This window comes from Salvelinus sp. IW2-2015, linkage group LG27, assembly GCF_002910315.2.
Source record: "Salvelinus sp. IW2-2015 linkage group LG27, ASM291031v2, whole genome shotgun sequence".
In the NCBI taxonomy this organism is placed as follows: domain Eukaryota; kingdom Metazoa; phylum Chordata; class Actinopteri; order Salmoniformes; family Salmonidae; genus Salvelinus; species Salvelinus sp. IW2-2015.
The window spans coordinates 16,997,693-17,022,635 of NC_036867.1; the positions used below are offsets into that span (position 1 = coordinate 16,997,693).

At 41.6% G+C, this 24,943-nt stretch overlaps 2 protein-coding genes across 3 annotated transcripts; both read left to right on the top strand.

Annotated features, from left to right (window-relative positions):
* The first annotated feature begins 851 nt into the window (after nt 1-851).
* LOC111953811 (UDP-glucuronosyltransferase 2A1) lies at nt 852-2,744 on the top strand. Its single transcript, XM_023973316.2, has one exon. It carries the CDS (start codon nt 938-940, stop codon nt 2,528-2,530), a length of 1,593 nt encoding a protein of 530 aa, XP_023829084.1. The 5' UTR covers nt 852-937; the 3' UTR covers nt 2,531-2,744.
* Nucleotides 2,745-14,032: 11,288 nt separating this feature from the next.
* LOC139023100 (uncharacterized) lies at nt 14,033-21,359 on the top strand. 2 transcript variants are annotated; one of them, XM_070435429.1, is made up of 7 exons: nt 14,033-14,209; nt 17,462-17,527; nt 17,974-18,006; nt 19,585-19,713; nt 20,051-20,167; nt 20,661-20,768; nt 21,001-21,359. In XM_070435429.1, exons 1-6 carry the CDS (start codon nt 14,075-14,077, stop codon nt 20,760-20,762), a joined length of 582 nt encoding a protein of 193 aa, XP_070291530.1. In that variant the 5' UTR covers nt 14,033-14,074; the 3' UTR covers nt 20,763-20,768; nt 21,001-21,359. The 2 variants fall into 2 exon arrangements, with proteins under 2 accessions (XP_070291530.1, XP_070291531.1); XM_070435430.1 differs by lacking the exon at nt 17,974-18,006.
* The last annotated feature ends 3,584 nt before the right edge of the window (nt 21,360-24,943 follow it).

Consider the following 24,943-nt stretch of genomic DNA (forward strand, 5'->3'; position numbering starts at 1 on the left):
TCTTGGTTAGTGACTAATTATATCTCTATTTGGTCGGTTTTGTGATAGCTACCTATGCGGTAGGAACATGGTGAAAATATGCGGTTGAGTCTTTGGCTATTGTGGTTAGCTAATAGAAATACATATTGTGTTTTCGCTGTAAAACATTTTATAAATCGGAAATGATGGCTGGATTCACAAGATGTTTATCTTTCATTTGCTGTATTGGACTTGTGATTTCATGATATTTATATGCTATTATTTACTTGTGGCGCTATGCTAGGCTATGCTAGTCAGCTTTTACTGATGAGGATGCTCCCGGATCCGGGATGGGTGTTAAGTAAAGGTTAACATCCTCTTATTTTATGCCCTCTTATGTAGCTTATAGTTTGTCAATGTCTGCTAATAATGTCAGTAAATCAATGTCACAAAATCCAGAAAAACCTGATCCATTTATAGTGCACTACTTTTGACCAGGACCCATCGAGCTCTCATCAAAAGTAGTGCTCCATAAAGGGGATAGGGTGCCATTTGGGACAAATCCAGAGTGTCTCAGCCCATTTGTTTCTCCCCTCTGCCATAACAAAACTCTCCTGACTAATTTCCTGTGCCTACATTCCTGCCCAGGATTTTGGGGGAGATTACCATTCTGCTGCCGACGCCTCTGTAAGATTTTAATCCCACTGGTACCTATTATGACTGAACAGTGTGCTGCTGGCAGGGCTTACAAGCAGCTAGCTGCTTGACTCTGGGTAGGGACAAGCAGGGTTACTGTCTGTGTGTGCTTGCCTTTACCTTTCACACCGAAAGATCAAGGCGGTGGCTCGCTTATCTGGTTTTATGTGACAGGAGGAATACTCTATAGTACTACAATACAGAGTTCAACTTCAGTTAATGATTGGTTGACTTTGGAAAGAGTTTTAAAAGGTGGTTTTCAACTTGTTTCCACACAGTCACGATGAAGCTGACACGGTACATCTCTGTGTTTGTGATCGCACAGTTATGTATCATAGGGAGAGTAAACTGTGGAAACATATTAGTTTGGCATACCGAAGGCAGTCACTGGATCAACCTCAAGCCAATATTGGACACTCTGATTGACAGAGGACACAATGTTACAGTGCTGGTGCAGAGTGCCTCTGTATACATGGACCCCACGGAAAAGTCTCGCTTCAGCTACGAACCGTTCAACGTCTCCGTCTCAACGCAACAGATGAGCGATTTCTTTGAGGAGTTCATCCACTTTTACATGTACGAGATAGACCACCTGAGCTACTTGCAGATCCATTGGAAGGGGTATGATATTGTAAAAAGAGAATTAAAGTTTTGCTTACAGATATGTGACGGACTGCTGAGGTCAGAGACCGTCATGAGGAGACTGAGAGAGGCCAAGTATGATGTTATGTTATCCGATCCAATCTACCCCTGCAGTGACCTGGTGGCTGAGGATCTGGGCATTCCTTTGGTCTACTCCCTGCGCTTCTCTATTGCCCACATGTGGGAGAGGCTCTGTGGGCAGATGCCTTCTCCACCATCCTTTGTCCCTGGTGCCATGATCAAGTTAACCGACGAAATGAGCTTCACTGAAAGACTGTTGAACCTCCTCTTCTATGCGTCCCAGGACATGATGGCATACGGTTATTGGCAAGACATAGACGCCTACTACAGTGAGATTCGAGGGAAGCCATCGACCTATTGTGAGGTGATGGGCCAAGCTGACTTGTGGCTGATCCGGACATACTGGGACTTTGACTACCCTCGTCCTTTCCTCCCTAACTTCAAGTTTGTGGGGGGAATCCACTGCAAGCCTGCCAAGCCCTTACCAGAGGACATGGAGGAGTTTGTGCAGAGCTCTGGAGATGACGGCATTGTGGTGTTCACCCTCGGGTCCATGATCAAGAACCTCACCACAGAGAAAGGGAACATGATCGCCTCAGCCCTGGGGCAGATTCCCCAGAAGGTCCTGTGGAGGCTCAGTGGGGAGAAGCCTGAGACCCTGGCCCCCAACACCAGAGTCTTGGACTGGATCCCGCAGAACGACCTGCTGGGTCACCCCAAGACCAGAGCCTTCATCACCCACGGTGGAACCAACGGCATCTATGAGGCCATCTATCACGGGGTCCCCATGGTGGGAATTCCTATGTTCGCTGACCAGCCAGACAACATGGTCCACATGAAGGCCAAGGGGGCCGCGGTCATCATGGACTTCAACACCATGAAAACCCAGGATCTGGTGGATGGACTCAACACTGTGATCAACGAGCCGTCGTATAAGGAGAACGCCTTGAGGTTGTCCAGGATCCACCATGACAGGCCCATCAGTCCCAAGGATGAGGCAGTGTTCTGGATAGAGTTCACCATGAGGAATAAAGGGGCCAAGCACCTGAGGGTCCAGGCCCACGAGCTCACCTGGTACCAGTACCACAGCCTGGACGTGTTCGCTTTCCTACTGGCCATCGTGATGCTGCTCACCCTCCTCTTCATCAAAACATGCCTCTTCTGTGTCCGGGGGTGCTGTTATAGAGCAAAGTCTAAAGGGAAGACAGAGTGACAGGTTCAACACCAGCATACTTCCATATTTTTCTGTCCTTAAATGTCTTTCTCCTTGTAAAGTGTTGAGACCAGTCTTTATAGTCTTACACTGTACATTTTTCTCAGATTATTCACTTAATTTCCAGTTGACTTTATCCCTGTCTTGATGTTATTGAAATTGATAGGCTTGATATTAATATAATTAAGTAATTGCTTAAAATTTCCCTCTGTGACATCGTCTGGAATTCTTGTCATTTTTAAGTGACCTATTACACTCAAGATCCTTCCACAACAGACACAAGAGAAAACAATCGATTTTACAGAAGGAAAGAAGGCAGTTAATTAAGAGGGAAAGAAAATAAAGAGACAGCAGAGGGGTTGGAGTGGGAAAGACCACAATAAATGGGACTCAATGAGCCGGTGAACACTGCAGTAATACACCAAGTTGCGCAATTAGACAAGAAATCCCCCCACATTGAGTCATCATATAGACTTGGCCATGCTGACAGTCTCAGACTGGACAGTGTGTTCTGTTTTGTGTTTGAAACTGCAGTATCTGTTGGCAGGGCTAAAATCGAACATTGACCGCAAACAAGTCTCTGACCTTTGAATAGAGTTACAAACTTAAGCTGGTGACATTTTGAATTTCTGCCTCTAGGTGGGATAGTGGCCTTTGTGTGTGTGCGTGCACTTATTTGTGTCCTATTTCCTACGCATGTGTGAATTGTAAATGTGTTTTTTGCACCTCCCAACTCCCCCTGAGTCACTCTTGGAGAATGGGGTCACTGCCAGGGTCTGCCATAATGGAGCAATTAGGGTTAAGTACCTTGTTCAAGGGCACATCCGACAGATTATTTCACCTTGTCGACGCTGGAATTTGAACTAGCGACCTTTTGGTTACTGGCCCAATGCTCTAATCGCTAGGCGTACCTGCAGCCTATGTGTGTGTGCGTGTGTGTATGTGTGTGTTCGCAGCATGTTCACAACAACAAGAGGGAAATTCCGTCCTGTATTGAGTAGCATGAACCGGTATTAACCCCTATGTTCAGTTTTTATTCAGCCGCAAGACCTAGAATGAGTCAGAAGTTTAGAAAGCCTAAAATCCATACTCTAATCTTTGACATACTCGAGCCATAGAAAACGCCTTCCACTCGTTAAGCCCACGTGAGGGTAAACCCTCCTCAGAAGACCTCTAATGATTTCCTGTATCAAAACATTAAAGACTACGATTCTGAAAGAGCTCAAATTCAGGAGGTATTGATTTGAATTAGTAATCCTCTTCGCTAAGCCCTTAATATTGTGCGTACTAAGCACCCCACAGGCTTGACTAATGCAGAGGGAAGCTCAGCAGCACACCTCTCACACCACTTTCTATCATCTCCGGCAGCTCGTCTGCTGCTTCCGATTCCATTGAACATAATTGCCTGTGTTGATGATTGAGTAGGTGGAGATGGAGCACACTGCATACTAAAGATGACTAATTGCCTAAGTGGCACTGGAACTGTCGGAAGGGCATCAACAACAACAAAAAAACGCTAAAACATACAGAGTGACTCACTCCAAGTAGACGAAGTAGAAATGTTGAGCTGTTGGCTACACTTGAAAAAAATATACACATAATTGTTTGGCTATTATGTGAGCCTCTTAATCAGGCAGACCAGCTTCACATTATGCATTTACATATAGTACTTCAATTATATTTATTACAGCACATACGGTATTGAGTACCACATTATGAGTCATAAAACCCGGTAATGGTTCCAATCATTTTTTCACCATTAATTTTTCAATCTGGAATTTTAGAACTACTTCATATAAGGTCTGTTTCGTGTAGGCTTACCCTGGCGTGACGTTTTGATAACCGCGCAAATCCCTCGGACAAGGTAACTACTATCAATAATAAGCTTTGCAAAAAAATAATTGTCAACTGAGGCAAACATATTGATAAAACTCACCATGCCCGAGAGAGAATTACACGGCTATCAAAATGTCACGCCAAAGTAAGCCTACACCACACACACAATTCATTCGATTTTCTGGTAAAAATGCACAATGTGAGAAATGAATGGCGGGTCCTGAGTTTACCAAACATTAGGATCATCTTCCTAATATTTGAGTTACTCTACAAGGCGTCGAAAGTGTTCCACAGGGATGCTGACCCTTGTTGACTCCAATGCTTCCCACTGTTGTGTCATGTTGGCTGGATGTCCTTTGGGTGGTGAACCATTCTTGATACACACGTGAAACTGTTAAGCGCAACAACAAAAAACAGCAGTGTTGCAGTTCTTGAAACAAAACCGGTGCGCCTGGCACCTACTACCATACCCCGTTCAAAGACACTTAAATATCTCGTCTTGCCCATTCACCCTCTAAATGGCACATATACACAATCCATGTCTGTTGTCTCAATGCTTAAAAATCCTTCTATAACCTGTCTCCTCCCCTTCATATTCACTGATTGAAGTGGATTTAACAGGTGACATCAATAGGAGATCATAGCTTTCACCTGGATTCACCTGCTCAGTCTATTTCATGTAAAGAGCAGGTGTTCTTAATGTTTTGTACACTCCGTGTAGCGTATTCTGTATATACGGTATAGAGTTTCCAGGGAGGAAGGGAGGAGGCCATTCCCCCAGTTACAGATCATAAACTAGTGCTAATAAGGCCCTCGCCACTTTAATGAGTCAAAGTATAGTGGCTGAGGACATTCCTGCTCATTCCACCCATTTAACAAAACAACTATCTGCCTCCTAGTTGCAGCCCACTCACAGCTCAACTATGGTCATTAAAGTAATGAGAGAGAGCACATGCTTAATGACTTGCTACCCGGATGGTTTGGTTTGTCGGTCAAAAGCACTGTGTTGTCAGTGGGGCGTTTTTCACAACCACCTTCGGAAACTGACAAGGAAACGGACTAAACGTAGGGAACCTTAAGAAGGAAAAACTGTTGTTATCACAGTGGACCACAAGTGTGCACTGAGTGACTCAGCGGTGAATGACGCTCGCAAGTGGTCATTCAAAGATAGGCACATGGCTGAGTTGAGCTTCGCAACAACTCCTATGGTTTACTACAACAGGGTCTGTTTCCCCTCCATGGAAACGACAACACATTGAGAGTCTCCCCAGGCTTCCAGACTTAGTCAGAGGAAGGCTATTAGTAGTCAGAGGAAAGTGCCCCCCCCCCTAACCCACCTCACTGTGTTTATTTCACATATTTGAATGAGTGACATTAAATTTGCCAAGTACCACACAGTTCGCCTGCCAAATATTACTCCAGCCACAGCTGTTTGCTAACACACTCTTTGTGTGGCTAGCTCCACACAATCATTTCAATAATAGGCTCAGATCAAGCACAACACTTTGTCATTACCCGTTACCCATATAAACAAGCAACTAGCTCAAGAGTAGAGTCTGCGATCAGGGGCTTATGTGCCAACAGCTCCTTGTTTACAGATAGAAGATGGAGAAACGTGCAAAGCATACATCCAAGACACTTATGTATCTCTCCGTCTAATGATGTCCATTAATGTTTAGAACTCCATGGGTAAACTGAATAAATATGGAGAATTCTTTGGCGGCAGTAGGAACTGTGTGCTGCTGATGAATTCGGAACAGGTTGCCTTGTCATCTACGGGCTGTTGATTTTCACCCAGATCTCTGCCAAACTGTTTCTTTACAGTCCTCCAACAGCTGCTCACACTCCTCCATGGCGCAAGAGGCAGGTACACTTAACAACCACACGGATTAAACATTGTTAATTAAACGGATTCAACGTTGTAAAAAATTCTCTGTCCTGTTTTGAAATATGTAACTAATGTACAGTATCCATATTAGGACAGCTTCAGTCTCAGGAGGACTATTTTCCGTGGGGAATATTCTTATTCTAAGCAGACACAAACTATCGAATAAAGATACAGTAGAATACCATGTTGTTTAAAATAGATGGGACCAGGAAACTACGCTTTTTTAGTATGCAGATGGTGTACTGTATCAGACTATATGACAGACAGTTTTGGTTCAGCTCTGAAATGGAACACAAACACAGACAATCAGATTTATGTGGAGGAAGAGGGCCATTCTCAGTCGTTCCCCTGTGAAATGACAACATTGCTTTATTTCAGGAGTTTCCATTTCTGTGCTGTCTCAACTGACACACTGACTAATGATAACGTGTGCTGCACATTCTAAAGAGGCTTTGTTTGACATAGGAATCAGTGCTTGAAGTGGAAAGAAATAGGTGCTGGTACTTTTTACATTTAGGTGCCAGTACTCATCATATTTTAAGCCAATATTCTATAAGAGGTGCCAGTACTCAAGCAGTATAGAATTAGAAGTGCCCGTAATCAGTACCTGTGTGTTCCAGCCCAATTCAAACACTGATAGGAATGAATTTCTGTAATAATAGTGCATGGTGGAAATGTAACCTACTATGTGTGTTTGTTAACACCTGGATATTTACGCCCTCTCTGGCTCAGTTCACCACTAAACACAATCTTTTGTGGTGCATGTAAGAGGTTAAAGTGAAACTCCATGAAGAGATTTGTATAGTATATAAAGTAATGCCTCTTCATATCCTATCTCCCCTCAGGAGATAGATGGGTATTACACATCTCTCCATTTTTCTCTCTCCTCTCATCAAAGGGTTGCCTTCCACCCTGAATGGCATTGTTTGCCTTCAACTCCTTGCTGCCATGGTAACGCCAGCAGAATGACTGGATTATAAATTGGCGGAGATAGTGAGGGGGCGTGACCTTCACGCTGTCTGTTGCACACATACACACACACGCGCAGGGATAATGCCAGAGATCACCCAAATGTGTCCGATTGTTTAATAACAATTTTCCTCCCTGAGTCATTACCTGCAAACCCAGACATTCATAAGCTCTGAAGAGTGTTGAGTATTGACTGAGATAGACACACAGCCGTTGCCTCCAAGGGTAAACTCTCTCCCTCTGATACCCTTCACTTTGAGAGAGGGAGAGGGCGTAGTGTGTGTGTGTGTGTGTGTGTGTGTGTGTGTGTGTGTGTGTGTGTGTGTGTGTGTGTGTGTGTGTGTGTGTGTGTGTGTGTGTGTCCCTCTGGCGCTGCAGTACATAGAAGTGAATAATGATTTATGTCTACATGTTTGGAGCTGTCAGGGAAATGCCAGAACATCATGACATTCCAGCAGAGCCTCCCGGCTGCTCCAAATTACCCCTTCCTTCATTCATAATCTGGTAACCTGACTCTCTCGTACTCTCTCTGGCTGCGTCGCAAATGGTACCCTATTCACAACAAAGCACACTACCTTCGACCAGGGCCCATGGGCCCTTCTCAGAGAGGATTCACTATCATATTCACGCTCAAATTGGAAACTAATTTGTAGTTCTGTCAGAAGGAACAGAATGGGAACTGAGCCTTATTTCATCTGTGGTCTGTGAGAGAGGAGACTACTGATATTCTAAAGGGGGGCTTTGATTCTAGGAAGGCAACATAGACGCTAGAGGAAAGATGAATGAACTGACGTTAGCTAGCCATTGATGAGTATTTAAGCACACTGCAATACCAACTTTGACAATTAGTCTCAGTCCACCAAACGTGCTGGCGTAGGGGCACAGGCATAGTCACAGAGGTGATGTTGAAAGAGAGGGCGAGACAACAAGCTCTTCTTTTCCAATGACGGATGCACAAATTATGCCACAGACGCCTGTGCCATGTGTTTTCTTTCATGCTCGTCCTTGAGTTTCTCATTTTTTTCCCACTTGAAAGGAGGCTACGTGATTCACGCTTCTCTCACACCTCTGCGGGAGTAGCCACTCGCAAAAAGTGACACAGCTCTTTGGAGGAATATTGATTGTGATTGCCGACTCACGAGCCAGACGCTAGCCTAGGCTGCAAACAGGGGCCCGCAAAAAAAGGGAAGAGAGAAAAGGGTGTTAGCTTAAACCTGAGTAGGCTATACTGGGATTAGTACCTGCACAACACAAACAGGGCTGAGGCACACCAGGCCAGAACTGTTAATGCTCTTGCTCTTTACACAAATGCATGCACACACACAGCATTGGCATTTAGGGAGAATGGTGCCATTATTTGGCCAGTAGAGTATGGTGAGCCAAATAGAGGGCTGGTTGGGAGAGCTTATGCCTAGAGGCACCAGGGGGCTCATTGACCATAGCTGGACCAATTCACTTTCCATTGGGAGCCCTCTCATAGCCTCAAAGAGCCAACTAAACACACACAACATAACAGAATGCATTGGCACACACGGGTGTACACACTACAACACGGGTGTACATACACACACACACCCACCACACCACACACACACACACAACACACACACACACACAACACACACACACACACACACACACACACACCACACACACACCACACACACAACACACACACACACACAGTAGCCAGTATGCACACACACACACACACACCAGCTCTCTATAAAGTGACTGATTTATATCCATTTGCTTTCCATTTGCAGTGAGATTGCACAGTAAACCACATCCTGCCACAGTCTTTCAGCACCAGCCCACCACTATCCATCTCACACTGAACAGGCCTACGCTGCATGGGGAGAATGGATGGTCTCCCAAATGAGATGTCTCACTCCATTCCTGTTGTCTGAAAGCATTAAAAAAGAAACCTTATTTTTGACCTGCAGAGTTTGTTGACACGGTGAATATAAGTATGTACAGTATGTGAATACATAACCCAAAATGTGTCTTGATTCCATTTCCAAAACAAAAGCAAGTTCCCTTCCAAACTATTGTCAAACTGATGGATGGTAAGTGCATGTTAGATGAAACGTTAAAAAAAATGTCGCAAGTAATACAATAATAGAGTAAATTGTACGGTTAGCCCTCATAAAATGTCTGTTTGAGTTTTCATAGTTCACTTCGGTTACATTCCAGTCTAAGCAAGGCTTCCAAAATTGCCATTGTTTTTCACTCTGCCATGTCTCCCTTTGCTGGACTGTCAGTCCATCTCCAATCCTCCCGATATTTATGCTTAGTAAAGAAGAGAAACACTGCATCACTAATATCATAGTCCTACCTGTACCTTATTTGTTTCTATTTTCCCATGCTTACCTGTCAGGTACCACCTATTTGGCATATCATGTATACAGGGCCTAGTGAAAGTGTACACACCCCTTACACAGTCTTCACATTTTGCTGCCTTAAAATTTTATCTAAAAAGGGATTAAATAAATAAGAAATCCTACAAATCTACACAACTTGCTCCACAAGTGAACGAAAGTTATAGAAAATATAATAACAAAGATGTCTTGATTGCATATGCCTTCACACCCCAGTGTTAATGCTTGGTGGAAGCACCTTTGGCAGCCATTAGAGCTGTGAATGATTTTGAATAAGATTTTCCAAAATTCTTATGGCAACATATATACATTGCATTTGTCAAAATTGCTCAAGCTCAGCAAACTTTCTTGGGTATAATTTATAGACCGCAATATTCAAACATTGTCTCCGATTTTTAAGCACGTTTAAGTCAGCACTGAGACTATACCACTCAGAAAGCCATCTGGTGTATCTTTGGCATAAACATTTGTGTAATTGTCTTGCTGAAAAATACAACTCTATCCCAGGGTTAGGTTTTCAGAATACTGAGGTGGGTTTTCCTCTAACTTATTACCTGGGCTTGGCTCCATGTAATATTTATTTTGATCCTGACATACTCCCCAGTCCCTGCTGATGACAAGCATAACATGATGATGCCACCACAATACTTGAAAATACAGAGGGTTTCACTCTGTGTTGTGCTCTATTGGATTTGACCCCACATGAACTTCACATGTGATCACGTGTAGTTAATGTTAATGTGATAACATGAAACTACACGTGACAACAGTGTGTATATATTTTATATACTGTATATATATATATATATATATATATATATATATATATATATATATATATATATATATATTTGGCCATTACTACTATAGTCCATAGAAACGCATTGAATAACACATTCATAAACGGCAAAACAAACAGTCAAAAAATAAATCATAAGGAATAAGGTTTTGAAGTGTCTGTCCTATATCAAGGAGATATAAGAAAGCTCAGGAAATATATATATTTTTTGGACACATATTTAACCCCTTTTTCTTTTGATGGCACAAAACTACTTCCATACTTCCATTCTGTCACGACTTCTGCCGTCACCGGCTTTCTAGCCACCGCAGCTCCATTTTTCATTTATCCATTTGTTTTGTCTTGTTCCCTGCACACCTGGTTTTCATTCCCCAATCACACTACATGTATTTATTCCTCTGTTCCCCCTCGTGTCTTTGTGTGAGATTGTTTTGTGTCTATTTTGACGTGCTATACTGGTAGGCGTTTATTCCGTGTTTTATTTCACGAGGTATGTTTATTTGTTTGTACAATATTATTGTGACTGTTTGCGCGTTTGCACTTTTGCCTTATTGGCTGGAGGTTTCGACGCAGTGGCGTCCGTCCGTCTGTTGGTTTCTCCTGCCTAAATAAAGTGTGCGCCTGTTCACAACTCTCTGCTCTCCTGCACCTGACTCCGCTCCCAGTACGCACACCATTGACACATTCATTTTTTAAATCGATACCAGGCAGTGGTGTAAAGTAGTTTAAAGTACTACTTAAGTCTTTTTTGGGGGTATCTGTACTTTACTATTTATATTTTTGACTACTTTTACTTCACCACATTCCTAAAGAAAATAATGTACTTTTTACTCCAAACATTTTCCCTCCGTACATGTTGTTTGTGAGAAGACCGATTTTCGGGATGTCTCCTTGGTCTAACAAACAGTGCTGTAGCTCTGCCACTTTCCACCGCAGCTGCGGTATCTCTAGTTAACAAATGGGGATTTTGATGGGGATTTTTTTTATTATGTTCATTAGATTGACGGGTGCATCAATCGACTCTTCAGGATATAAACTTCCACTATGTTCAGTATTTTCCAATCATTGCTCAATATAATTTAACATAATTTTCGAGCCAAGAGGAACATAGATAAATACCCCTCTTTCTTTCCTTCCTTTCTCACTCACTCACGCACTCACTCTTTCCATCCTTTCATACACCTTCCTTCAAACAGGGTCCTTACTGTATTCTCCTGCAATTTTCACATCAGGACATTCATCCATTATGGCATGTTTTGTTTTTATGGCCAAATAAAACTTCTAGACAGGCCCCCTTACAATCATTCACTTGGACACAGCCACATGCTTGCCAATTTTTTTTTTTTTTTAAACAAACAAAATATCGGAGGAAATCGAATGGGACAAAAACACACCAGCATAAATAATGTGTTGGCAAATGTACCACCACTGCAGTTTCCTTACAACTGCCCATTGTGACTAACTGTAGACAAACCCCTTACATGTATTGATGTACTTCTGGAAATGAAAGACTATAGTATAGCCCTGTTTATACGTGGTGCTAAGGTACACCCTTTGTCCTGATATTGTCCACATTTTTAGACAGGTGTAGACGGTTAAAAGACACATTTTGATCTGATTGTGATCAGATGTTCCTTACCACCTCCAGATGTAGCAAGGCACGCATTGCATCTGGATATCAATCAAGTGTAAACAGATCTGGATGGTCAAACCATTTAAATCATCATTATACTGGCCTTTCAAATCATTGATAGGTAGCACCATTGATTTATGGCATCAGTAACTGTGTTAAAATAAAAAAATACAGATTATTTTGAAATAATATTTGTCAAATAATTTGCATACAGGGAGGCACCAGCTAATGTGGTTACAATGCGGACACGGGGGATGGATGAGAGACACATTTTAATAGACGTGACAAACCTTGATCAAACTGGATCATATTGATCAGATCACAAAACACACGTTAGCTCAAAGTGTAAGCAAAGTCTGGGATAAAGAACCACATGAAAATATATAAATACATTTATGTCACTAGGGCGAGGTAGAGCAGTATAAACCCAGAACTTTATCTCTGGCAGATCAAAAAGTGAAACCAACTCAAATCTGCTTCTCTTTTCCTGGATATCCTTAAAACCTCTTACGGCTAGGGGTTCCGCTAGCGGAAAAGGCAGATCACAAAATATTTAACTTTCATACATTCACAAGTGCAATACACCAAATTAAAGCTTAACTTCTTGTTAATCTACCCATTGTGTCCGATTTCAAAAAGGCTTTACAGCGAAAGCACACCATATGATTATGTTAGGTCCAAAAATCTCGGTTTACATTGGCGCGTTATGGTCAGTAATGTTGTGCATCGAAAACATCCGGCGAATTTTCAGAGAGCCACATCAATTTACAGAAATACTCATCATAAACTTTGATAAAAGATACAACTGTTATGCACAGAATTAAAGATATACTTCTCCTTAATGCAACCGCTGTGTCAGATTTCAAAAAAACTTTACGGAAAAAGTGCACCATGCAATAATCTGAGTACGGCGCTCAGACATAAAAACAAGCCACACAGGTCAACAGAAGTCAGAAATAGCATTATAAATATTCACTTACCTTTGATGATCTTCATCAGAATGCACTCCCAGGAATCCCAGTTCCACAAGAAATGTTTGTTTTGTTCGATAAAGTCATTTATGTCCAAATACCTCCTTTTTGTTAGCGCGTTTAGTTCACATTCCAAACTCACGAGGCCAGGCAAACGTTAAGACGAAAAGTCCCAAAAGTTATATAACAGTTTGTAGAAACATGTCAAACGATGTATAGAATCAATCTTTAGGATGTTTTTAACATAAATCTTCAATAATGTTTCAACCCAAGAATTCCTTTGTCTTTAGAAATGCAATGGAACGCAGGTCGCTCTCACGGCCATGCACGTGACCAGCTCATGGCACTCTGCCAGACATCTGGTTGAAACAGCTCTCATTTTCTCCTCCTTCACAGTAGAAGCCTGAAACAACGTTCTAAAGATGGTTGACATCTAGTGGAAGCCTTAGGAAGTGCAATATGACCCAATAGACACTGTATATTAGAAAGGCAATGAGTTGAAAAACTACAAACCTCATTCAAAGGTTTTAGAAACTTCAGAGTGTTTTCTATCCAAATCTACTAATAATATGCATATATTCGCTTCTGGGCCTGAGTAGCAGGAAGTTTACTCTGGGCACGCTTCTCATCCGAACGTGAAAATGCTGCCCCCTATCCCAGTGAGCCACCAATCTCTCAAGTGCTGTTTGACTGATTCTCTCTCTCTCTCTCAGCAGTTACAGTATGTGACAATAAAACATATTTATTTTATATTGCTCTATTTTTTTTTAAGCATCAGTGGAAAATGACTTTCATGTGCAGTCCGGACTGGTACGGGGGAGGTGGGGTGGTTATTGGGGGAGGCCCTTCAGATGGCTGACATGTTTTTGGAGAACCGCAGAGCCGATAGCTGGCGTAGAATGCTGGGCTGCGGTGTGGTGTGATGCTGTCTGTCTGTGTGAAGCTGAAGCTGGCATGGCCCTCCCTTCCTCTGTTCTTCTGCATCTGGTCCTCATTAGGTTAGGAGCGGATGGTATAAAGCAGGGAGCTGACGGGGGCTGGGCCTCAGTGCCTGGACCTGCACCATCATGGAAGCTGCTCTTTGGGTGTGCCTTAGTCTGCTCTGTCTGCAGGGCAGCTTTCTCCAGCTCACACATGGTGCAGACTGCACTGGGACATCACAGGTGCAAGACTGTGTCAATGGGCAGACCACCGGAGGAAAGGTAAGGGATTGGGGCCCCAGGTTACAGTTGTAGGTTTGTTGTGTTTTGTGGAGGAGCTCCTATGGTCAGGTAGATGGAGTTCAGAAGTGTTGGTGCTAGAAGTGTTTTTTTAGTGTTTTTTTTTTTTTACAAGCTATTCAAAACACTTCCCCAGACTCTGCAGTAGCAACATTAGCTCAGAAGCCAATAACTGCTATGAATGCTCTTGTGTTTCCATTGAGTGTGTGCTGAGTTAAAAACAACCCACTTTGGGTTATTTGGTGACCCAGCACTGGGTAAATACTGGACAAAACACACGCTGGGTTATTTTGACCCAGCCAGTTGGGTTGCGTGAATAACTTTTGTGGCTTTCAGATAATTGTTTTTGGCCACCTGGAAGAGTACATGTCATTCCTGTTCATCATGTTACATTTTACACTGCAAATTACCTATCCCAACATTGAGATACGATGTTGAGAGATCTTTTACTTACATATCCCAACACTGGGACTCGAGGAACTCATACACTTTTGTAAGCCTCATTAAAAGCTTCAAAAGTGTCAGTGTTCAACCTTAACATGTGATAACAACAGAACAGATGAGCTGCAATTACATTTACTCTCACTGGTTGTCAAAAATAACTATCTGAAAGCCACGCCCTTACTAAGCCATGCCTCTAGTCTTCTGAAGCTGACACGCTGGGGCATATCTCAATAACCCAGCACCAATAACCCAGCACCCAGCATCAATAACCCAGCAGTTTTTTAAAGAAAACAACCCAACTAAGTGACCCAATGCCTGCAACCTAGCAGTTGGGTCAACCGAATAATCCAGCAATTTTTTTAAAAGTGTGTGTGTGTGTGCGTGTGCGTGTGCGTGTGTGTGACACAGTGGTATGGTGGCTGAGCATGTCATATTTTGGATGGAACACATGCATGGATTTAAATAGAGTTAAACATTCCAGTAACCTGGAAACATACACTTATTTTAGTGAGGAACAAAGTTTCATTGTAACCTATTCTATTACCCTCAATGGAACAAACTCTCTGCAGACTTTTAATGTGGCCACAGAGCTGTTTGAGCTGCATATTTGCGGTCGACATTCTTTGTGGACATTCCCCATGTTCTGTCCAACGCAGTTACTTTCATCTGGCCAATACATACAGCAGATGTATGAAAGACTTTCTTTCCTATTGCATTTTGATGTGTTAATTTCTGTCATTTCTGTAATTCTCATTTGTAAAAGAGACATTGGTCTCAGTATAACTCCCTGATAAAATAAAGGTTAAATAAATTTAAAAAAAAAGAAAGATGCAGCATTTCAAAAGAGGATTTTCACCAACAACATGGAAGACTGAGTCAAGTATTCTTTACCGTGTGGGAAAAATAGGTTTTATGTGTTTTGTGTGTAATTACACTATTACAGTATGTGCAATTATTTAAACTTCAGATGTGGTTGGACTCCCACTTGCCTTAGGCAGCATTTTTGAAGAAATCTATTCTTTGAAAAAGTTTATTTGCCTGTCCTTTTTCCCACCAAGGTCATTGTGAATGTGGATAATGGAATATAATACATTACCGGGTTAGTTCATGGTGCTCGTCAACAACTAGCACAGAACAACATGGACTATACAGAAAGTTTTAAAAATAGATTAAAAAAAAAGAGCAGGGCGCCTCAATGTAATGAGGGATATGTGACCCTGAAGAGCACACTTTGTGCACTGAGTGTGAAGTGGATACAGGGCATGTACTGACCTTTGTACAAAGTATTGTATACTATATTAGGACAACAGAATATGCTTCAGGGCGAGATACAGTGCATTCGGAAAGTATTCAGGCCTCTTTACTTTTTCCACATTTTGTTACGTTACAGACTTATTTTAAAATTGATTAAATTGATTTTATTCATCATCAATTTACACCAAATACCCCATAATGAGAAAGTAAAAACAGGTTTTTAGAAATGTTTGCAAATACTTTGTTGAAGCACCTTTGGCAGCGATTACAGCCTCAAGTCTTCTTGGGTATGACACCACAAGCTTGGCACATCTGTATTTGGGGAGTTTCTCCCATTCTTCTCTGCAGATCCTCTCAAGCTCTATCAGTTTGGAAGGGTAGCATCGCTGAACAGCTATTTTTAGGTCTCTCCAGAGATGTTAGATCAGGTTCAAGTCCGGGCTCTGGCTGGGCCACTCAAGGACATTCAGAGACTTGTCCCAAAGTGTTTTCTTGGCTGTGTGCTTAGGGTCGTTGTCCTGTTGGGCTGTCATGTGCCTTCTACTAAAGAGTGGCTTCCGTCTGGCCTCTCTACCATAAAGGCCTGATTGGTGGAGTGCTGCAGAGAAGGTTGTCCTTCCGGAAGGTTCTCCCCTCTCCATAGAGGAACTCTGAAACTCTGTTAGAGTCTTGGTGGTTCCAAATTTCCTCCATGTAAGAATGATGGAGGCCACTGTGTTCTTGGGGACCTTAAATGCTGCAGACATGTTTTGGTACCCTTCCCCAGACCTGTACCTCAACACAATCCTGTCTCGGAGCTCTACGGACAATTCCTTTTGACCTCATGGCTTGGTTTTTGCTTGATCTTATATAGACAGGCTTGTGCCTTTCCAAATCATGTCCAATGAATTTAATTTATCACCGGTGGACTCCAGTCAAGTTGTAGAAACATCTCAAGGATGATCAATGGAAAAAGGATGCACCTGAGCTCAATTTCGAGTCTCATAGCAAAGGGTCTGAATACTTATGTAAATAAGGTATTTCAGGTTTTTATTTTTTATAAATTTGCAAAAAATTCCAAACCTGTTTACACTTTGTCATTATGGGGTATTGTGTGTATATTGATGAGGGGATTTAAAAAAATAAAACATTATAGAATAAGGCTGTAGTGTAACAATATGTGGAAAAAGTCAAGGGGTCTGAATACTTTCCAAATGCACCATATGTTTAAGGAGGGGACGTACACTGTGAAAAGGCACACAGTACAAACTCTGTTTTCCTATATGTTCTAGTAAAGCCTGAACTCCTACAATATGGTCACTGTTTTCCCTTACTCATCCTGTCAGGATATGGTGTATGAATTGTCTCAATTAACCACGGATGTTAACACTTTACATTAAGTTACTGTTATACCTTTCTAATAAGAATGTAATTCTGCAAGTAACGACATACAAACATGTTGTAACATATCAATTTAGTAATTGCATATGAGTGGGTTTGAGGTGTTATTATTACGTAAGTGGAATAAAGAATACATGTTGTTAAAATCTCCTTCAGAATGACGGGCTTCTGTGGCTGATTCCATCTGCTCCAAGAGAGACCCATATCCAGACAAAGCCACAGGTAAACGAGCCTCCCTCCCCACAAAGACATCCTACTACAGTCTGCTCTCTGTCACAGAGGACTCCTACCTTGTACTGGATTACTTTCCACTCTGGGGTTTGTGCATGCAAGACATATCGCTGTATGGTAACTCCCCGGGAGGAATATGACTCCGACGAGACACTAAGATCAATGCAACTAAAACGCTTGTCCCACGATGTTAAATATTGATATTGAATATTGATATTAAATATAGATTCACCAAAGTCATTGCTCAGACATCTGTGTATAAGACAGGATACAGGACTATATACTTCTTTACCAACACAGTCGCAGGCACACACACACACACACACACACACACACACACACACACACACACACACACACAATAAAATGTATTGAAGGCATTTATTTTCCCCCAAATTGCATTAATTCATTATTTACATTTTTCTTTTGCCCAACAGAGAGGACGACTTGGGGCACACTCTGTACTTGGTGTAAGACATTTATATAAATCCTGCTGCTTACAACTGCAAAACAAAACAATACAACCAATTAGCCTACTTTAACTATACACTGTAAAAAAATGTCCAGTAATTTTTACAGTAAATTACTGCTCAGTAGCCAGTAGGTCGCTGTAAATGTACGGTGCAATACTGGCAGCACAGAAGACAGTAAATTACTGTAGATTTACAGGACCTTTACTGAAACACAAATTTACAGTATATTACCGTAACACCTGACTACAGCAACATGCTGTCATTCTAGAATTGACAGTGCCTTACTGGAAGCACAGTGGTTAGTAAACTGTTGCAGATGTACAGTGCAGGCAGCTACTGCCAACGATTGGCAGTATTTCTATTACATGTATGTAATAGAAAGTGAAGTACAATTCATGGATTTTGTAACAGTTTAATAAGAATACATACATTTGGTATTTTCTAATACAAAAATAAACTTGCAAGTGGCCTGCATAACTACATAATGTCCAGCAGTGTGCTTTGCAAGTGTTCATTTTTAAATTGACATTGGTCATTTAGCAGACGCTCTTGTCCAGAGGGACTTACAGTCAGTGCATTAAACTAATGTTGATAAAAAAATATGTCATAGCAAGTAAAAGGTTTATGTAACCGTTACTGAGAAAGTTGTTGTAATTAAGAATACATTGGTCTTCAAGGTATTGTGTATTTGTAACAAGATACCTTTTGAAGTACCCTTGCCCATCTCTTGTTAGTGCCAAGTTTGTTACTGTAATATTCACAATAACTCGCCACCAGCTTCTTTTACGTTACTGTAATATCAGAGCAATCATACAGTACAACACAGTAACATTTGCCTGCTGTAGACTAAATAAGTAGTGTACTGTAATTGTAATATTGAAATTTCACTAATTACATTGGTGCAAGCAGGTTGGCTGCTAGGTATTTGGATTTTACAGCATATTTATGAATATTTAAGCATTTTATATCACTTGCACTTCTAAAGGCCGAAACAATGGCTTCCAAACAAGTCATGATTACAGGGCAAAATAGACCAAAATGACTTGGCAAAACACTCAACCAGTAAAGGTTTAAGACTTGCTGCTAATCTGATCTGTCCCCTATACACATTAGTTGTTTGGGCACTACTACCACATATCAGTTTAATTGGTACAGCATTCTCACTAGCGGATGCAACAAATATAGCCACGCACAAGGCATGCCTCTAAATATGTTAATAAGCCAGAGTCTTTCTTCATCCACAACATTTTCCCAAAATGCACCATAATTCACAGTATGCTGCTATAAATACACAGCAAAACGTGTAATACAGTACTTTACTGTAAAATTGTATCGTAAAATAAAGAATATAATTTTACAGCAGTGTAGCGGAATGCCAATGAGCCCCTCCCCATAATGCATTGCTCTTTAAAGTACTGTAATATAGAATTACAGTAGCTAACTGTAAATATTGTGCTGTACATTTACAGCAATGTGTTACATTGTACATACTGTAGTTATACAACACTATTGCATTGCTGAAGCCACAGTGCTGGCTCCACGTTCATCAACAATGCCTCATTTATTTCTGAATAGAAGTGGAAAGATGACAGCATACCGTCGGCCGTGCCGTTGGACAGACAGAAGAAAGAGTTGGGGAAGCACTCCAGCCTTCCTGGGTCCTTCTCGACGAAGGGCTTCCCCAACACACTCATCCAAGTTCAGGTAACGCTGGAGACAGGGAGGGAGACGAACAGAGGGAGAGGTCTCAAATGATCCAATGGGGCTGTTGTGTTGTAATTTTTGTGATCCCTTAAAAACAGCGGCAGTGGGGGCTAGTGTCATTTTAAATAGGAAGGGCTCATTGTAATGTCTGAGACGGAATAAATGGAACCGCATCAAACACATCAAAGACGTGGTTTCCATGTGTTTGATACCGTTCTATTTATCCATTCCAGCCATTATTATGAGCCGTCCTCCCTTCAACAGACTCCTGTGTAACGTACAGTAGCCGGGCCACTTTTAGTTTCTAAATGATCCCCCGGGAATGTTGTTCCTCCAGACAGAGCGGGCCAGGAGACACTTGGGCCAGTCTGGGACCAAGAAGAAGAACAAGCCTAAATCCAGAGTGGGATCTTTTTCTCTGCTCAGCAACAACAAACCCAGCGCCGCCATAAAGGTATACAACATCGCCATGACAATCCAGGAGCAGACCATCACGTGATACCAGTCTATAGTTAATATCAGACATTTTTGTTTAGTGAGATTCTCAAACACACTGCTGACATGAGATATGGGCTCCCGAGTGGCGCAGCGGTCTAAGGCACTGCGTCTCAGTGCTAGAGGCATCACTACAGACCCTGGTTCGATTCCAGGCTGTATCACTCCCGTGATTGGGAGTCCCATAGTGCGGCGTACAATTGGCCCAGCCTCGTCCGGGTTAGGGTTTGGTCGGGGTAGGCCATCATTGTAAATAAGAGTTTGTTATTAACTGACTTGCCTAGTCAAATAAAGGTTTAATCAAATAAAATATATGTACGCTGTCCATATTAGGACAGCCTAAGTTTCAGCAGGAGTTATGGAGATGCTATCTTATCGATACTTAGTCGACTTGCATTCAACATTGTATCATGGAAGTCTTCTTGTCCTACATCATGTTGTTGTTCTTCCAGGTAACCAGAGTACGGAGGAGTACGGAGAAGGAGAAGAAGAAAGAGAAGCCAAGAGGACGACCAGGAGCGTACTCTGCTTTGGTCGTCCTAGGCAAACCTTAACCCTTGGTGAGGCCAATGTCCCCCTCCACGTATCCCTCAACCCCACCTGAGTCAACCAATCAATCACTTTTTTGTGACCAGAGAGAAATTCTGCTTGCAAGCATGTTAAGAATGCAGAGTTCATACAAAATAGTTAAAAACCGCTAACACAAAAAAAGGTTTCAAACCTGTTGTGTTAAATTCACCTCCATCTGATTTGTCACTCTAATCTAATCTAAATGTTTGATTCTTTCACCAGGGACAAAGGCGCAAGAGGAGCCCACAGAAGAAGAAACAGACCAAGAGAATTGTTTGTTCATCAACATTTCATTAAACAAAAGACTTTGCGGAAAGCCCTACTGCTTCAATAGTTCATAAACTGTACTTTATATCTTCTTCTCTTTGTAAACATATTGGTTTTACGTCATTTCTTCAATTTAACAATAATGTAATATATATAATGGAAACACATCCCAGAGGACAAGTATACATACAATACTTTTGAGAACCCCTTTAATATTCTCTTTTATTATAGTTTTTGTTGTTGTTGGTCGATGGTGATTCTTTGGCAACTGTGCATATTATCAGGTTTAAATAAAGGTAACATGTATGAGAATACTTCATGAGAACTTTCCGCAACATAAGGCTACAGAGGGCTGCCGTTTCTAGCCAGCACTGTTTATTTTCTGTTTAGTCTATGACAGAGTCGGACTCCATCTTGACAAATGGACTAGAACATTTCACTGCTCCAGCTCTCCCTCTCTGTTGCCAAGTACAACACCTTCAATTCCCACACAACAGGACCTGGGTAACTTCCAGAAGTTAATTCAGAAATTGTGGATTAGGGGGGGAAATGTCACTGAGCTCCAATTACAGATGGCTGAGCTAAAGGCAGTGTCTGTATCCCAAATGGCACCATATCCCCTACATAGTGCACTACTTTTCACCATCTTAATGGCTAAGTTCATCGTTAGAACCATATGGTTTGAACGGTGAACTTAGCCTTTTAAGATGCTTTTGGGAAACCAGGTCGTGAGTACCATGGGCCCTGGTCAAAAGTAGTGCGCTATGTAAGGAAGAGGGTGCCATTTGGGGTGCAGACAGTGAATGCCCAGCACGGTGTGGACCAGGTGCAGAGTCTAAACTTGCAGTCAAACCTTTGGGTTGAGAGCCCAGCTATTCTGTCAAATTAAAGGGCGTTGGACCAGTTGATAATGGGAAAGAAATCATAATGTTAGACTGTATACGCCATCTGTTTCAGAAGTCAAAGTTCATTTGTTTAAAAAAAAAAAGGTTTCTTTTGAATTTATTTTGCCAGAGCTAGGAAGCTCATGGCATTGCATTCACTAATGGTGAGTTTGAGTGTCTTTGCAGACCACTCATGTACTTTACAGTGCCTGCGGAAAGTATTCAGACCCCTTGACTTTTTCCACATTTTGTTACGTTACAGCCTTACTCTAAGATAGATTTTTTTTTTTAACAATCCTCAGCAATCTACACACAATACCTCATAATGACAAGGCAAAAACAGGTTTTATACATTTTTGCAAATGTATTAAAAACAAAAAACAAATACCTTATTTGTTAAGGTAATACCTAATACCTTAATACCTTAAATATTCAGACCCTTTGCTATGAGACATAAAATTGAGCTCAGGTGCATCCTGTTTCCATTGATCATCCTTGATAAATTCAGTTGATTGGACATGATTTGGAAGGGCACATGCCTGTAAAGGCTGGCTACTTTGAAGAATCTAAAATCTAAAATATATTTGGATTTGTTTAACACTTTTTTTGGTTACTACATGATTCAATATGTGTTATTTCATAGTTTTGATGTCTTCACTATTATTCTACAAAGTAGAAAATAGTTTTTTAAAAACTTGAATGAGTAAGTGTGTCCAACCTTTTGACTGGTGCTGTATGTAAATGTAATATATTCGTTTAGTAAATGTAAAATGTCTAAAAACAGGTTTTTGCTTTGTCATTATGGGGTATTGTGTGTACATTGACGAGGACAAAATACGATTTAGTACATTTTAGAATAAGGCTGTAAACTAACAAAATGTGGAAAAATGACTCTGTTTTTCTCTGCCCAGAAAAACGACTCTGTCAGAATGGAGGCTTGTTTATTCCAGGGCCATACTGTATCAACAGGGATCCAAGGTGAGGTCCAAGTCTACGGTGTCTATATTAGGACAGCCTCAGTCTCAGGTGGAGTTGTTTCAGTCAACCCCTGGCACTATAGCCACAAGGTAATTAAATACAAACATTTGTATTGTGAAAAAAAGCATGTGAAGGAGTCCTTGCAACAAACCGGAGGAATTCAAACAATGATATCAAAATATTTATTTAGATAATTTTACGAGTTACAGCATATTAAGGCATTATAAATCATTCTTAATGCTTATAAAATTACTCAATTTGGGCCTCCCGAGTGGCAGAGTGGTCTAAGGCACTGTATCGTAGCGCTAGAGGCGTTACTACAGACCTGGGTTCCTTTCTGGGCTGTGCCACAACCGGCCGTGGCCGGGAGTCCCATAGGACGACGCACAATTGGCCCAGCGTCGTCCAGGTTAGAGGAGGGTTTGTCCGGGGGAGTTGGCTCGTCGCACTCTAGCACTCTTGGCTCATCGCACTCTAGCGACTCCTTGTGGCGGGCTGGGTGCCTGCAGGCTGACCCCCGGTCACCAGATGAACAGTGTTTCAAGATCGAAATTGAGACCAGTGTCACGCCCTGACCTTAGTTCCTTTTTTATGTCTCTATTTTGGTTTGGTCAGGGCGTGAGTTGGGGTGGGCATTCTATGTTTTTTCCCTTTGGTTTCTATTTTTATGTGTTTGGCCTGGTATGGTTCCCAATCAGAGGCAGCTGTCGGTCGTTGTCTCTGATTGAGAACCATACTTAGGTAGCCTTTTCCCACCTGTGGTTTGTGGGTAGTTGTTTCCTGTTTTGTGTTGCTGCACCTGACAGGACTGTTTCGATATTCGTTTCTTACATTCACTTTGTTATTTTGTATTTTCGTGTTCAGTTATAATAAATTAACATGGACACTTACCACGCTGCGTTTTGGTCCGATCTTTCCTGTTCCTCAGATGAAGAAGATCGTTACAACCAGTTAGAAAAAGCGGGTACAATTCTTAATTTTTGATTTAACCAACAAACATGAGATCCATTTTGTTAGCATCATCTGTAGTCCAGCAGACTTGTTCTGACAGATCTTCACATCATAGTACATTATTCCTCCCACAATCACATTAAGGCAGAGAAAGAGTTATGGCTCTATTCAATCTGTACCGATGAAGCGTTACAAAGAGCACGCTAGGAATGTAAAGGTAACCCTTAATCATGATCATGTTCTAGATATGTAAATCTCACTGTATAGTTAATCTCACTGTACTATCTCTGTATAGTTGAAAAAGGCCGTAATGGCTGCCATGGAGACACACTGGAGTGGAGTGAACACCTAATGTGCAGGATGATTTAGTTGACAACTTTAACAGCAAATTAAGGGCAGCCATTGATGGCATAGCTCCAGTAAAGTTGAAAAAGGCCAAATCCAAAAGCATAGCCCCTTTGGATGAGTGGGGAAAGTAATCAATTAAAGAGGATTGCAGAAAGGCAAGAGCGGAAGTGGAGAAAGTCAAAGTTGCAGGTCCATTATGATATTCTGAGAGAGCAACTTGGCATTTATAACAAGGCAATTAGAAATGCCAGACGGGCTCATTTTTCTAACTTGATCACTATTAAATCAGAAAAATGAGAGAGTTCCCTTCTTGACCATTGCTGGCCTGATAAATCCTACCCCATCAAATGCATGTGAATCTAAATGTGATGAGTTTGTGGCATATTTCAGAGATAAGATGAGGCTGGGTATCAGTCAAAGCAAGACCTGATGAGAAGTTTGATGATTTGTGCTCTAGCCTACCACACAGAGGCACTATGGATTTATGTTCCCTGGTTGACACAGACATGCTCAGGAAAGTGATACCACAACTTAAGCCTTCTAACCTGCCTTCTCAATCCTATCCCCACCATCTTCTTCAAAACAGTTTTTAATTGCATATCTGAAGAAGTGAAAGCTATTGTTAATCACTCCCTGCACTTTCCCCACTGCACTAAAAACTGGTATGGTGAAAACCCTTCTGAAGAAAAGTCATCTAGATTCTTAGCAATTCAATTATTTTTATAAGTGCCAACTGT

Coding starts and splice junctions, on each gene's coding strand:
- LOC111953811 (XM_023973316.2), top strand. CDS start 938: ATGAAGCTGACACGGTACATCTCTGTGTTTGTGATCGCACAGTTATGT.
- LOC139023100 (XM_070435429.1), top strand. CDS start 14,075: ATGGAAGCTGCTCTTTGGGTGTGCCTTAGTCTGCTCTGTCTGCAGGGC. Junction 17,528..17,973: donor ATATCCAGACAAAGCCACAG/GTAAACGAGCCT, acceptor TTTGCCCAACAG/AGAGGACGACTTGGGGCACA. Junction 20,168..20,660: donor AACCCAGCGCCGCCATAAAG/GTATACAACATC, acceptor TTGTTCTTCCAG/GTAACCAGAGTACGGAGGAG.